We start from the raw sequence: 16,509 nt of genomic DNA, 5'->3' as shown, positions 1-16,509 counted from the left end.
ATGCTTTGAGGTAATACTGTGCGGAGTTTTCCAACGATACCAACACTCTTTGACACTTTATTAGTTATGGTCAGTCCAATGACATACTTTTATTAATGAAAACGCCTAAAAATTTAACAGTGTGGACTCTTTGGATAATTTTATCATTCGTTGATATTTTTGAATGTTTAGAAATGTTGGAATGAATATGTGATTTTCTATTGTAAAAATATATTAAATTGGACTTTTCAGTATTTAAAGACAATCTATTACTATTAAACCAGTGTGACACGTTGGTCAATTTATTGTTCAAATCATCATTAATTGATGAATGAATAATTATCTGTTGAGTAAAGAATGTTGGTATCGTCGGCAAACGATATATACTTCAATTGACTTGAGCAATTGGGAAGATCATTTATATATAATAAAAATAACAATAACTTCTTGCACCTGAAAAGGGACACTCGACAGAAATGAAAAGAGACACTTGTGAGAATGGAAATGGGGAATCTGTTGGAGGAGAAGGGCACGTATCAGATTTTGATAGGGGCATTTATCAGATGTTAAAAGGGGCATTTTGAAAAGAGGGAGGGGCTCATATAAAAAAGGAAAAGGGGCACTTATCCGAAGGAAATATGGTACTTATTAGAAAGGAAAAGGGGCACGTGTCAAAATAAAAAGGGCAAAAATATCAGAGGTAAAAAGGGGAATTTCTCGCAACTGAAAAGACGTGACTCACCGGAGATGAAAAGAGGGGAAAAGGACAGTTATCAGAAAAGAAAAGGGGCACTTGTCCTATGTAAAAGGGGGCTTTTTGTGGGTACCTGGAGTACGTGCCGCTTTTGGCATAATGGGCAAAAAATGAGAGAAAACATGTCATTTCAGCAACATTTGTAAATCACTGTCGGTAACGAATTAGAAATAAACCACTTTTGGAGGTCAACTGCCCCCACCCCATCAGTACGCCGGTTGCTATAGCACAACGTAGTTTCTACTGTAGACCCTAGGGAGTTGTGAGAACTGTCACAACTTCCACGTAGACCTCTGAGTCAATACAATTATTTATAGTCATAACGTAATCTTGTGCAGTGTATATAGACTCTAATCTCATCTTCATCCAGGGGAGAATTGTATCAGTCGTCTGTCGAGCCAAGAAGTTCTTGGTCGAGCTGATCAATATTACTTGAATACGAATCCAACCGCCTTCATCATGGCGTTTACTATTCTGGGGTTTACCGTTTCATGGCCTTTGGTTGGTACATTAGTAGCCATCATTGTTGGGTAAGTAATTATTGCTTAATTTGTTCTGTATAGTGATAAGTGGTGCCATATATAATTACTATAGCACTGGAGCTCGCTGGAGAGTCCAATTTATCATAGTAGTAGTAGTATAGTAGTAGTACTCGGCCGTTTATATAGGCTACTGTAGTACGAATATACGTACTGCGATCAGGGAGGTGAGACAAACCTAGCTGCAACAGTAAAGAGAGACAAATAAGCTATGCTTCCTGTCAGTATACCCAAAGTTAGACCGAATTTTTCTGTCTCTTTCGTTCGTTAGCCTCTGATTTGGGTAGGTCGGCTCTACCCAAATCAGAGGCTAACGAACGAAAGAGACAGAAAAATTCGGTCTAACCCAAAGTAAGTAAGTAATAGTGCTACCATCAATCATACTACTGTACTGGTAATGTCATGCAGACAGTAGCTAGTGGTCAGGACGTTAAATTTCAATCCATGTTCCTTTGAATGCGAAGCAAAGTATACAAGCACTAATTTTCCTTTCGCCAGTGCCATGCACTAGCACAATCCTAGTTGTTACTCCTTGCCATTATATACCTACTGTATAGTTTACTGTGTAAAGGGGCCCCGTTCACAAGCTGTGCTTCACTGGGGCCCCAAACCTATCATTCTTGTGTTCCTTGCTGTTATATCTTGTACCATTGTTTATGTTTGATTTGGTTTGAATAAACTTGAACTTGAACTTGAACTTGAACTTGAACATGTTTAAGGTGCCAGGTGGCAGAGGTAAAACAGGTAGGCCCATAGGCATAACAAAGGGGGTGCAAATGTGTCTATTGTAAGATAAAAAAAATGCAAAAATTTCTCCTACACCTTATGTAATGACTAATATCCTCCCCTCCCCTCCTATACCCAGTAAAATACTAGTGACAGGCCTGTACAAGTGCCTTTTGTCTGAATGCGTACTTGCCCTTTTTTATTCTAATAAAGTATAAATGTCAGACTCAGAGGTAAAAAAATTGATCCCTACATAAACATGATAAAAGTTACTAAAGAAAATCATTTTATGAAGGTCAAATGAAAGACACTACTATAAATCATGGTAAAAAATAATGATGAGAGTGACAATGATAATGACAATGACAATAATTATAATAAGAAGAAGAAGAAGTAGAAGAAGGAGAATACAGTTAATAATAATAATTCAAAAATGATTATTAATAATAATAATACCAATAATGAAAATAATGATATGTTGATTGATGATGATGTGGGGAATGATAATGGTATTGATGACAATTATTATAACAATAATGATGATGAATAACAAATATTAGGCCTGGAATGTCATGCCAAAATCAATTTCATTGACTGGAGTGTGGCACTCGAGAATAATCTTAAAGCATATTATGGGTGAGATATTTCTCAATAAAGAGAGATTCTGGGAGAATTTGCTGAGAGAACATTGATAAATGAGAATTCATGTGTGACTAGCAACCACAGATTAAGCAATTTGACCCAAGGTTGATTAATCCTGTGATCATTTGTAGAATTAATGAGATAAAGTCTACACTGATATCAATCAAACTAGTATGTATGGTCCTGGTAGGCCTACACTTATTACATGTCACTAACAAAAATTGAAGTTCAATGGAGAAAAAAAATGTATGAGCAAAATTATGAAGTCAATAATTGGTAAGTGATGAAATGACAATCAAATTACAACGCACATACTCGAAATGAAAAATAATTTGCTCCAACCTATAAATTATAATCCTTTTCATCAGTTTAATTTATTTGTTAGGTTTTCATACAGTATTCTAAGCTGACATGTCACATACCGGTACTCTTATAGCAGTGGTCTTGTACCTCTTGAAACCTCCTGCCAACTCCACTGATTACATAACATCTACAAATATTTATTTACTTGCTTAGCATTCAGGTAAAAATTAACCCGGTGCTCCTGATAAGTATTGATTCTTTCATATAGTAAGATCCTAGATGTATAACAAAGAATGATTTTTTGTCATGTACATGTAGCATGTTTTAACTTCCTCTTATTCTTTTAATCCAAGGTATGAAATTTGGCATATGACATATTTCAAACGGAAAGGAATCAAGGGGCCAAATCCTTTTCCTGTTGTGGGCAACTCGATTGATTTGTTTCAAGTAAGTATATGGAGAAACAGTGGTTGAAACTTGAAATATATTACTGTAGGCTTGAATACAATAATTTGTTACAATAGAGCTCTGTCTGAAGGTAAAGGCATAATAATAACAAAAATAATAATGTTTAATTTTCTTGAAACCCTTGTTATGTCGTAGTCATTATGTGCAAAACAAGTGACAAGAGAGCTGAAATGATCTTTCTTTTAAATGAGTAAATTAATTACTGAGCTTGAACTTTGTTGGAAGAGATCAGTTGTGATGACAGCTGAAGCAGGTTCATATTGATTGATAACATGTAGAAGGTAATAGTGTTATGAGAAATCTGACAAGTCTGACATATACGAATAAGTGAGAGTTACAATTCCCATTCATTTGAATCTACTGTGTTTTATTTCACAGGGAATTCATTGGAAGACTCAAGAATATGTCAAAAAGTATGGAAATGTCTTTGGGTAAGTATATTTGTTTTCTTTTACAAATATTGCTAGAGGTGAATCTATATCAGGGAGCTTCCCCTTATAAGAAAAGGATCAACATGAAATACAAGCCTATATTTTTGGAATATGTGTGAAAATAGATTTTTTTTTTTTTTTTTTTCGGGAGGGGGGGGGGGGAGATTATTAAACTTTTTGGAGGAGGGGATATTTTCTTTGTGTCTCAACATCCCCCCGCCCCCGCCCCCACCCCCTCTCAGACGATCTGGAGAAGGCTAATAGGATTGGACAATCCTGGATCTGCCCCTGATATAACTGTAGTTCCTGTAGGCATGGTATAACATTTTGTTTTAAAAATTGCATAAGTGAGAACAAATGCATTTGTCAAAATGTTAATTTTTTCTAACAACCCTTCTTACCAATATTAACATATCTAGTGTCTGTTATCTAAAGTCCATCGAATGTTATAATGGTCTTCACATTTCACATTTTCAGCTTGTTCATGCTTTCGTCGCCTGTGTTCGTCATAAGTGACCTTGAAATGGTGAAGGATATCACAGTCAAGAGTTTCAGCAAATTCATGAACCACAAGGTAACTTTATAGAATGGAACCTCTTCATGTAGGCCTACAGCTTGGAAGACTAATGGTCATAGTCAAGTTACGTCGTCTGAAATTCTGTGAGACAATTCCCTCACTTTTACCATAATGATGCAAGGTGATGATGATGATGATGAACAGCATTTGTATGGCGATATGTCTGTTTCAAAAAACATTCAAAGGTGGTTGAATTTGTTTTCAAAACTGACTTCATATAGAAGAACTTACCTTTTTTTTGTGGTTAGAAATTCATGCTATGGAACTTTTATGAGTTTTGCTCAATCTGTACCAATTTCTTTCTTCTCCTTCTTTTAGTTCTTAATTTTCTATCACTTTTCCTTTTATTTCTTTTAGAACAACTAGAATGGATTATTTTTGGTATAGGAATTATTCAGCCTGCTTGGAAAACATCATTTGGTAATATATTGCTCGGATTACAAAACTAATAAATTAGCTTGATGATGTCATTGATTTAATATTTGAATAATTCCATCTTAAAATGATTCATGTTTCTTCTTTCAGACATTTGTGTTGAAGTCTCGGCCATTTGACAAGGTATTAACGAGCCTTAAAGATCAGCACTGGAAGGATGTGAGAAATGTCATTACACCATCCTTCAGCGCAGTCAAGATGAAACAGGTATCTTTTCATGGAATAACATATATGGTACAACGAAAATCTGCTGTAAAGCGTATCTGATACAGAATTATTTCTAGCCTACGTCTGTCTATACAGAAACTGTTTCTAAAGTGTTTTGTGGTCATCAATTTGGAATAAAATAAAGAAACATTATTCAATTGTCATATCACATGATGTTTTAATTCTAATACTATTTATTAATGTAATAAATGGGCAAAGGCAAATTATAGGTTTTTTCAGACCCAACTCCTGCCTCTGATCATGAAAAAGAAAATGACACAAGGTCAGTGTGTGCAGATGTGCATTATTCATCTGAATTTTGTAGAGAATGTATGAGGAAATGGAACGCATGACACACTTAGTTCCTATTGGAAGTTGAATTAAATTTATGATATGATCGTGGCATATAGATCTGTAAAACATCCTTTATATTGTGTACGTTTTATCTTTGTGAATTCCATCGTGCAGCTGTCGGTATTACTCAATGAATCCAGTGACACTTTGGTGAAAAACTTTGGAGTAATTCAGGAGAAGGAGGGCAAGGTGAAAGTATTTGAGTAAGCTCGTGATAAATCATTGTAATGTGAAACCTTCAATAGTCCATCTCAATTGAAAATCAACTTTTTCGTTGCATATTATGCTTCCAAACAGCACCAAATTTGTTGAAATGAAGAGTTTGTGATTCTTTAATGTTCAAGTTTAAACAAAAGTTGATGATTTTGATACTCTGTTTAGCTCTATAGCTGGACTCAGAACTAGCTCGACTTGCCAGTTTGAGAAATTGGTGATACAATCGGAGGGCTTGACACAATTCAACAGAGCTGTCATCCACTAGCCAGATATACATGTAGTACAAGTATTTAAGTTATGTTATTTAAGTCCAATTGTAACTTGTCATAACCAAGTTTTAGTCCCTATGAAATTAAGTAGGGTTTCTCACTTTCCCATTTTTTTTGTTCTTTCTCTAGTTTATTTGAAGCCTTCACAATGGATGGAATTGCCAAGTGTGGATTTGGAATACAAGTAGATTCACAGAACGACCCCAGTGATCCTTTTGTCACCAATGCTAAGGACTTGATGAAGAACACGTTCTCTTTGAAGTTTCTGATTGCTGGTGAGTTGAAATAGCATCGTAATTAAACCAACTTCAGCTGGGATGAAAAGTATTGACTCTGAATAGCTCATTCTTTAATGTAATGAATTATTGAAATCAAAAGAAAATGTTTGGCCCAGAACACATGGTACAGTACACAAGAAGACCTTGTGTAGTCATATGTGGACACCCTTATCCTCTGAGACAGGGCAACTGATTTTCATGTATATTCATCATGCATCCTAGTGCAATCAAATATGATTTAGTACCCCGCATTTGTTAAGCTTATGATAGATTTTCTTTATCATTAGATTTCTTTTTTGTTATTTCAAGTAACATTGCCTTAATGACTTTTATTTGGTATATGTTATGCTAAATTGAGGGTATATCTTTGGTGATTACAGAGTCTACTCTATATTGTGAAAAAAAAAGGGATGGGTGAATAATTTACTTTGAATCGATCACTGATCATCCGCGGTAGATGTGCCATCATATTCAAAGTTCCTTTATAATGACAAGTTATTGCCATGGGGTGCATTTTTCATATTGCAAACATTTTCTTTTTTGGAGCACATAGAAATATTTGAAATTACCAACAGTTGAATTGAGTGTTATTATTCAAAATTGAATGCTGTAGATATTGCTTTCGTTTTAATCATGATAGTGATCCCATGGTGTTTGTTTCTTTTTGTCAGCAACATTCCCTGGAATTGGCAAAATAATGGATTACTATGGAGTCAGCACAATATCACCTAAAATTGCGAGCTTTTTCCTATCTGTGGTTGATCAAGCTATCGCTGCTCGCAAGGAGAGTGGGGGCTCAAAGGTATCTACCGGTATCTGTATGGTATATCTGTAAAGCGCTTAGACACATCATTGATGTATTAAGCGCTATAAAAAAGCTGAATATTGTTATTATCACTAGAACTTGGTAAGGACGAACTGCCTCTTGATAGATTTACACGTCCGTGATAGAATGGGTTTTGTTCTGTAAATAGTTGTACTTTAACTTGAAACAGCATATTTTTTTTAATTTGTTAAATTGATGAAGAATTTGCAAAGATGGGTCTTACAGTTATAGTTGTGTTTTAAATCTGATTAGCTAATACAATTTCTGTATGTAGTTCAGATTGTTATAGTGCATTCATAAGACCATAAGGAAGTGCCAATGGCATGTTTTCTTGGTTAATCAGTAAACACCACTGTGCTTCCACTGTGGTGATGTATCGATAAAGCTTATAACTCTCATACTAGATATACTAGGTTCACTCCTTGCTTGGTGCTTACACAAATTCCTTGGACAAGGTGTTTTGCCCTCATTTGTCCCTTTCTTCTCAATTCAATACTTATTTCAGAAATAAAAGTATTTTACTCAGTTTGGGGAATAGATCAAATACTTAACCACAATTTGTTATTCAGTTCAATCTTTTGGCTAAGCTTACCGTACATACTCTTTTTAAAGTTGAAGACAGCTCCCAAGCAGACTTGAGCCTAGTATTTTGGAGGCCTTGGTTAGCAGGGTTATGGTTTTCATACGCAGTCATCAAAAGCTGTGCACAATTATATTACCATTCATTTATGATGCATTAATTGTGCATTATTTTGGATCAACCATGTGACATCACAATGCTAATCAATAAGTAGTTTGCCTTAAAGTCGGCTTGCTAAAGTAAAAATGCTTCTATGTGGTGTTTATATGAAATGAGTCATTTTACTTAAGTCCCGGTCCCACTGCACTTACGGATGCAAAGAGGATGTAAAACGTAAACAAATCTTGCCATCCGTTGGAAAACGCTACGCATCTGTTGTGTACTCATTACATACGTGTTTCATACGCTCTATCCATCCAGCATCCGTCCACTGTGATTTCATCCGCGCAAAAGTTTTGAGCTGCACAAAACTTTTAGAACAGATGAACTTCCGCCGTGTACAATGAAAATCCGTGACAAATATGAGCAACAAACGTTCTATGTTCGTTATCATCCGTTAAACGTCCGCTGTATCCTCTCTGCATCCTCTGGGCATCCTGGCAGCTCACATCCGCTGCAGCTGAAAACGGAAAGAGGGAGGAAAGATAAGGTACATGGAACGTCTATACATCGTTAGTAGCATGGAAATAGAAAGGATGTAAGCGTATGCATCTCGTATATGAAATATTCAAAGCTGTCATCCACTTCCATCCGCTTTCATCCGCTAGGCTTTCGCGCGATGAACATCCGTTTAACATCCCCGCTACATACTACCCACGTCCGTTATTTTTCTATCTGTTTTCGCAAATTTTCGCAAATTTTGTCCATTTCTGGAGCGGATGAAAATGGATGGAGCCACACCCAAAATTTTGGTCGTCCGCTGTGTCCGTTATGCATACGTTTTGTGTTCATCGGCCAGTGGGACCGGGCCATTAGCTGTACCAATGCTAAGCAAATACTAGCTTCATCCACGTATTGAATATGGCCCAGGTATTTCCAGTGCTTTCCTCGTATATTGATACAGGGCCCCTTGGTCGAGCAGTTTTTATAACTGTCCTTGAATTATGTTATGTCCTATTAATAGATGAAAGACTTCCTTCAGCTCATGTTGAATGCAGCACAGGAGAACAAATCAGAGAAAGACAAACCGCAGGACGAGAAAGTAGAAGGTGATCTTCATGCTTTGATCGAAGACCAGGACAACAAAAGCTACTTTGATTTGAAGAAGAGTAAAAAGACAACTCTCACAAAGGATGAGATATACGGACAGGTATGAGTGTATCATGCTATAATTCTCCATCAATTAATATAGTCCATACAAAATCTTTCAGAAAAATCATTTTCCGATTATTTGCATATTTATATTTATCAAGTCAGTCTTGTTTCAATATATTTTTCTACTTTTTAAATACTAAAGATACCTTCGGACTGTTCTTCCAATTGTATTGTAAAGTCAGATCATAGTGAGCTTCTAGGGGGGAATTACACCATCAACCAGTTCTCCCAGATGGCAAAATGATAACTCCTTCTGTTGTGTTTTATAACTGACCGGTCTTTTGTAATGCACTTTAATATATCTGAGAAGATTCCATCCTGGGAGGAACGTTTATCAAAATAAAGTGCTCTCCGAACCAAATTAAATGCTCTCTTTATATATAAAGAGCCCCAAAAATTGCATAGAGTTCAACGCGAAACAAAATAAAAAAGTGTTATTTTCATGCAAGCAAGCTTGGAATGTAGCCCCCGAAATTTTTAAAGTATTTTTTTTCAGTGCCATGCACTCAGTTGTTCTAAGGACTCTTTGCTTTGTGAGATATTTACTTTATATATAGTCATTTAGAATTCTACCTAGTCTGCTATGAGTGAACTATATAACACATTACACATAGAAACTCCCCAAATTGGCACTTAAATGCAAAATAGCGTATTTTAGCTCTCTCCTTTGCCTCATTTACTAGGCTATAATCTTCTTTCTGGCTGGGTATGCAACCATCCACACAACGCTTGGTTTCGTGACCTATTGCCTGGCTACTAATCCTGAGGTTCAAGACAAACTCATTGAAGAAATTGATAACGAAACTCCGACTAGAGACGACGTTGGCTATAACTCCATTGCAAAGATGTCCTATTTGGACAACGTTGTTTGTGAGATTCTTCGGCTCTATCCTGCATCCGTTCTGTGAGTATTATAGAAAAATATAAACTACTTTGAGAATTAAACTATGATTAAATCTACAAAGTCAACGTAACAACAGTAGTGCTGTATAGTTGGCAAAATAGAAATAGGATAGCTCCTTCAAGGTACCCATTACACCTGGGTGGAGTGGTAAATGTACATTAGATTATTGTCTTATCGCAGGACATTAGTGCCATTGCAGGGAATTGAACCCTGCACCTTGTGATCTCTAGTTTATTGATGTATCCACTATACCTGCATTACCTCTATTCCTATTTCAGAGTTGAACGACAGTGTAATGAAACCCATGTCTGCAATGGCATCACCATCCCTAAAGATAGTCAAGTCATGTTCCCTGTCTTTGCCATCCATCGTGACCCTGCACTCTGGCCCGATCCAGAGAAGTTTGACCCTGAAAGGTAAGATTTTTAACTAGATGTGCATGTAGAGCAGGTTACTAGACCTTGGTGGAGAGGAGGTAACTAGGGGGAAGTTAGAGAGAGAGATTCTGTCATTCAGTTGGGAAATTTCCTGACTTTCCATGCACTGGTCTATGTAGATTCAAGGTTTGTTATAATCAAGAGGGTTGAATTTAAAGAATGTGAATAGATTTTGTAAGTACTTCATGACATTTTGCTCATACTTTATACCTACTGCAAAGATCCTGAGTCACTTTTTACACTTGAGGTGACATATAGGGTTTGGTTGTAGAGGTTGATGGGGGTTATTTTTGGGGTTAATGTATCTGGACTTGTGAGTCTGAGGTAATCTGAATTCAACCTATTCACTAACTGCATTTAATGGCTGTAAACAAGTAGCATAGCCATCACCAGTAAAGAAGAGATAGTTATCTGGCCATAAGCCATGCTCGTACATAGATCATATTCATGGAGCCCTGAAAATAATTCCCTCCCGTAAAGATTGTATGTGTGGGAGAAGCTATTTGTAGCTCCGTGAATTGACCTATGAGCAAGCATGCGTGTGTTTGTGTTTGTGTTTGTGTGTGTGTGTGTCACAACTATCTCTCTACTCTAGCTATGAGCACACCTATCATTGGGTGTTGAGAACAATCTCAATGTATTCATCTCCATTATGTAGGTTCACTAAGGAGAACCGGGAGGGGCGTCACCCCTTGGCCTGGATGCCATTTGGTGCTGGTCCTAGGAACTGCATCGGGATGAGGTTTGCTTTGATGGAGATCAAGATGGCCACCGTTCGTCTTCTCCAGAAGTACCGCTTTGAGACCTGCCCAGAGACTCCGGTAGGATACAACCTCACTTTCATGCCTCGTTCAGCTCAGACTCATTCAGAAATCAATCTTTTTACAAGTACAGTGTATAAGTGGCAAAGTGGAGATGTAAATGAGATAGATCCTAGTGTACTTCATTAATAATAATAATAATAATACACAACATTTATTAGGCGCTTAATACAGGTGTTTCTAAGCACACCATTGTCTGACTAAAAATTACCAACCAAAGCTGAAAATAAACACACAAAATATAAATCTGTTCTTTATTCAATAAATCATGCATATATAATAATAAAAATGAGATCAAACATAAGGTGAGACATATGATCAAACATAAGATCAAACAAACAAGGAATAAGATGGTGTGCACCTCTTTTGACCGACCCTCAACTGCAGAATATTATTCATATTAGCTCTGTGTTATGAGGTACACCGTAAATGTGAAGTGCACAATATTTATTTCTTGTTAATATACCACAGCAATTTATGGAGGCAGGTTACTGCCTTGAAGGTTGCAGTTAATTTGTATGCAGATTATATAGATGACCAGACTCTGTTATAGTTACAGGTAGTTCATGGTCATACTGTTTAAGTTTTATTTTGTCTTCCTCCTCTTCCTCTCTCCCTCCTTTATTGCTCAGATCCCCGTGAAATTTGCCAAAATGGGCCTCAAACCTGACGATGATTTGTATCTTCGTGTTGTGGAGAGAAGCTAGACCAAAGGAACAAGACTGAAATTTCAAGGGTCAGGATATGGTTAAAGGATAAATGAATTAGCTTTGATTCTTTAAATTGGCAGCACATATTCTTGTACTGTTTCTTCAACATGAAAAGAAAGATATTTTATTGTAATCAAAACTCATTTCAAAGAAAAGTATAGCAATACAGAAATGTGCAGATGTCACAATTATAATAGTCATAACCAGGTCCATGAGCCTATTCGGTTTCCAGACAGGTTTGCACAATAAAACATGGGATATAATTACCATAAATGATTTTTTATTTTATTTTTTTAAATTTTAAATTTTTTTTTTTTATATATATATTTTTTTATAAATATTTTTAATTCCCAATTCTTATAGAATTTATGTTTTGTATTCAAAGTGCCAATTCAGTGTTTTGATTTTATTTTCTATTTGAAGTCCCATGTATCAGCACATTTGTTTGTCAATTTAACAGAAAAGGGGGAAATGTGATTCTGCCTTTTCAGGTGATAATGTGAAGTTTAATATGCTAAACCAGTTTGGAACTTTATGTACTGAACAGGATGACATGTATTGATCTGATCACCCAAGTATTCTGCTAGTGGGGATGATTTTGTGTATGATAGAAGATACTTAGTGCCAAGCAATTTACACTTTAATACTGTGGTATACTGGTGAAGGCCTGTGACGCTCTTCCAAAAGTTCCAGGGTTTCATCCTTGCCCGGTTCTTACGTCCTTCTCAACTCAGGAGTATTAAGTTAACCTGGCAATAATGGGGTAATAATAATTCAAGGGCCTACAAGAAAAGTAGAACTGACGTTGTCCAGGGTAATTGAAACCAGATTATTCTTATTAAGATATCTGTATGAAATCTTGTACTTTGAAAAACAAAATTACTTCCTAAATCTTTTGTGTCAGGCTCTGTAAATTCTGTTCCTTTTGATGACCACATAAAGTATCAAAAAAGTATCTTTTTAAATCAAAACCTTTCTGATGTAAAAAAAAAGCTACATTTGATAAATGTTATACAAAGAACTATTCATGTACTTGATTATTGCTATTTTGTCAGTTTTGATCTTGTAACTTTTGTATGATAGTGAAAATTTCATAAGGAAATCATAGTGCTCTGTGTCATCCATTATTAAATTAGCTACATGTATATGAATGAACCACATGTGGTATATTTGTTTCTACTTCTATTTTTTGTGCTTATTGTAGCCATATTGATCATCATATGATGTATATATGCAAAGTAGATAGCAATGGATAGATATTAAGGTAAAATACATAATGGTCTTATGTAAATAAAGTCATATGGTCTGAATAGGTATTTTATCAATCAATTTACAAGGGAGTTGTTCCAATATTAGATTTCATTTCTTACAAAGAAGCATCGGAACCTATGACTGTAAAATTTCACACACAAGATCTGAATGATAAATTTTAAACACTTGCCAAGGTTCATGGAGTTTGCACGAATCTACAAAAAGGACTTACTGCCTTTATGTCTTTGTCTATTCATGTATGTGTAGTAGATTATTTTCACAATTTCATTGCATTCATTTAGGTTTTAGCACTGTGCGTTAAAGTAGCATTGATTTTTAGAAGTAATTCTTATAGCTTGAAGCTATAATCCTCACATAGGCCTAAAGATGTATTTGAAAATTCCATATGAAAGTCTAAACTTCTTAAAGTGTGTGCATTCAATCATTGGTAAATCACTTTATTGATTCACCTTTTTTGTTAAAGTGGTGTTCCTGTAAAATATATTGAAGTCACAAATCAAATGAAGGTTAACAACTTGATACTAAGTACCGTTACTGTATATTGAATTGCCTTCTTTCTTGCATAATTACCTGGGCATTTTTTGCATTCGACCTTGGTATGCTGGGGATGCACTTCATCAAATGTGGATTGAAAAGTTTGATGAAATAGTGGAAGGGGACATGTTGATACCCCCTCAAAACTGGATTAATGTGTTACATATTTATAAGGTTCCCTTTGGGTTATATGATGACTTGATTTACATGTACTGAGCAAGTGAGCAACATTTCACACTTTGCATAGGCTACATGCCGAAAGCCTCTAGCTGGCTGTGTATTATGTATTGCCTTTTTCATGGACTATGGACTATAGAGCAGGGGTCGATCAAATGATATCAAATGTAAAAACAATCAGGACATCATATTTTGCCCCCATGCAAACCAAGGTCAATGTCCATGTTAAAATTAAAATGTTATCTTGTTTGATTTGTAATATTTATTAAATGTCATCTTAAGACTTTAAGTGTGCATTAGTAACGTTCAATTAATGTACTTGATTGTATATAACATAACAAAATTAATTAAATTTATTTTTCTATGAAGGCAAAATTTTCACCAAAGATGTAAACAAAAGAAATCTTGGGGGGGGGGGGGGGGAAGAGCACAATTTTTTTTTTTTTTTTTTGTGTCCCAAAATTTGGACGATCGTTATTTCGTTTCGTTGGGGGGGGGGGTAAGGTCAGCTTTTTTGGGTCACCCATTACCACAATTTCATTTTTATTTTTTTATTTTTGTATACAAAAAAAAGGGGGGTTTCCTCCAAAACACACACATACAAAAAGTTCAAGGGGGGGGGTTCAACCCCCAAAAGCCCCCCCCCCCTGTGTACCCGCCTGATTTATACCATATCTAAGCATCTTAAGATTAATTGTCCAATAAATGGAACTTCCAAAAGTCAATTAGTTGTCAAAATGGTACAAAAAAGCTCTTCAACACATATTTGGCTATATTAGAATCTTCTCATATTCTGAACATATCACTAAAACATACACTCCACACGCAAAGAATGACACTTTTCTTAAGAGTAGAGGAATCCTTGCATTCAGCATGTCATGACACCAACTGAATGAAAGCTATATGCAGAGTGGCAGTACCTACTGTTTTACTGCCAATCCACTGCATACTCCAAGCAATGATCATTCATATACTGTATCTAGTGGAATTCTACACAAGATGGCCTTTTTAGTCATTGGAAAATTGAAAATACTTTTTTTTATCTTGCCTGGTTTTACAATAATATGTGTATTTTATCCATTTATTTTCATTTTGCTTCTTACATTTTTCATTGTATGAAATTGTAGATGTCAACACCATTGAGAGCTGGGTTGTGAAGTACAGACAACTCCTATAAATGATTTTATATTTTAGAATTGGTTAATTAAAATAATGAAAAGAAATGGCCACTCGATGACTCGGGTCCAGCTAATTATGAATCAGGTTCGTTTTCCCAGTAATATGTCCACCTAATCAGGAATATAATCTTCTCATTATGACACAGAGGGTAAAGATCCATGGATTTAGTTAGCTTGAGAGCACATTATGTTCTACATCACTTGATTACACAATAAGGATGATTCATACGATGGATGGATGACCGGGGGGGGGGGGGGGGAGGAGAGCAGAGATTCCCAACTCCATGTCATTCAGGAATTGATTGAAGAAATAAAACTGGTGCATAGATCAATGAACTGAGAGAAAGAGATATATTATACAGAGACAGCAAGAGAGAGAGACAAAGAGAGAGACAGAGAGAGGCAGAGAGATAGAGAGAGAGAGAGAGGTGGGGTGGAGGAGACGTACAGACAACGGTGTAGAGAGAGAGGAGAGGGGAAGGAAAGAGAGAGAGAGAGAGTGGCAGGTTATTGTTTTTGTCCTTGATAATGAACAGACATTATGTTATAACATAGGGTACAAGGTTACGGGTGTTACTTAAAGCATTAATTTACAAATTATATGTTCCGTAAAAACACACGAAAACTTTGATATTGGCTTAAACAAATTAATTAAAGGAATTATGTTTGCCAAAATAAAAGGAAGACCATTATTACAATGCATTTTTACGATCACTTGACGGAGCTCCGGCGATGGTTCCTTTTCCTCTCATAAAACAAAAAAAAATGTGACCTCTTCTGTCAACTTGAGGTCATCCAGTTTATGAAAAACATGGTTTTAGAATCCAGGTGCATTTTGGATGAAAACACAAAACGTAACACAAATATATGTGTTACTAAAATTTAAAGAAATGAATCTTTGACATTTCCATTTTTAATCCAATTTTCCAATTTTCCATCTCAAATTCCTCTAAATAACTTGAACCTTACATTCACTATTAACATGATGGACAAAGAAAGAGGACAACATATACAGTTCCTCAGGTAGACAAAGGAACATCCCTTCACTGCTATTATGTAAAAATGTGTAGAGCAGGTGTCACATGCATATTCACCTGTTCTACACATTTTTACATAATAGCAGTGAAGGGATGTTCCTTTGTCTACCTGAGGAACTGTATATTTTGTCCTCTTTCTTTGTCCGTCATATTCATAGTGAATATTGCTATACCCCCTTCCTCTTCTACTTCAAAATCACACGAGTATAAGATATTTTTTAGGCCAACAGACAATTTTCGTAATGTAATCAAAATAATGCATATGACAATCTTTGTTAAGTGCATTATACAAATTATTTCATTCATACAAATAAATGTATTTCAATAGTCAGAATGTAAATTGCGTACATTAGTTGGACATTCGGGGTAGGACAAACATTATGGCTTGTCCTACCTTACAACACGTAATGTATGCAATTCGCATTCTGACTATTTCAATACAATTATTCGTAACAGGTGAATGAAATAATTTGTAACCAGGCGTTGATAGATTTATGCAATAATTTGATTACTTTACGAAATGGCCTATTGTACACTGGGT

The 16,509-nt window shown here is 35.7% G+C and overlaps 1 protein-coding gene across 1 annotated transcript; it reads left to right on the top strand.

Annotated features, from left to right (window-relative positions):
- Positions 1 to 979: 979 nt before the first annotated feature.
- LOC580620 (cytochrome P450 3A56) lies at positions 980 to 12,045 on the top strand. The gene is made up of 13 exons (XM_780668.5): positions 980 to 1,263; positions 3,297 to 3,390; positions 3,790 to 3,842; positions 4,320 to 4,416; positions 4,945 to 5,061; positions 5,530 to 5,618; positions 6,030 to 6,175; positions 6,850 to 6,980; positions 8,708 to 8,893; positions 9,582 to 9,802; positions 10,081 to 10,218; positions 10,898 to 11,060; positions 11,693 to 12,045. Exons 1-13 carry the CDS (start codon positions 1,193 to 1,195, stop codon positions 11,765 to 11,767), a joined length of 1,581 nt encoding a protein of 526 aa, XP_785761.4. The 5' UTR covers positions 980 to 1,192; the 3' UTR covers positions 11,768 to 12,045.
- The last annotated feature ends 4,464 nt before the right edge of the window (positions 12,046 to 16,509 follow it).

The sequence above is a fragment of the Strongylocentrotus purpuratus genome, unplaced genomic scaffold, assembly GCF_000002235.5.
Source record: "Strongylocentrotus purpuratus isolate Spur 01 unplaced genomic scaffold, Spur_5.0 spur5_scaffold_6, whole genome shotgun sequence".
NCBI lineage: Eukaryota > Metazoa > Echinodermata > Echinoidea > Camarodonta > Strongylocentrotidae > Strongylocentrotus > Strongylocentrotus purpuratus.
This window is presented reverse-complemented; position numbering and strand designations above follow the sequence as displayed.

What these genes read in the sequence shown, in the direction of transcription:
- LOC580620 (XM_780668.5), top strand. Translation starts at nt 1,193, where the DNA reads ATGGCGTTTACTATTCTGGGGTTTACCGTTTCATGGCCTTTGGTTGGT. An exon ending in ACTCGATTGATTTGTTTCAA is followed by an intron (nt 3,391 to 3,789) that starts GTAAGTATATGG and finishes TTTATTTCACAG; the next exon opens with GGAATTCATTGGAAGACTCA. An exon ending in AGGATGAGATATACGGACAG is followed by an intron (nt 8,894 to 9,581) that starts GTATGAGTGTAT and finishes CTCATTTACTAG; the next exon opens with GCTATAATCTTCTTTCTGGC.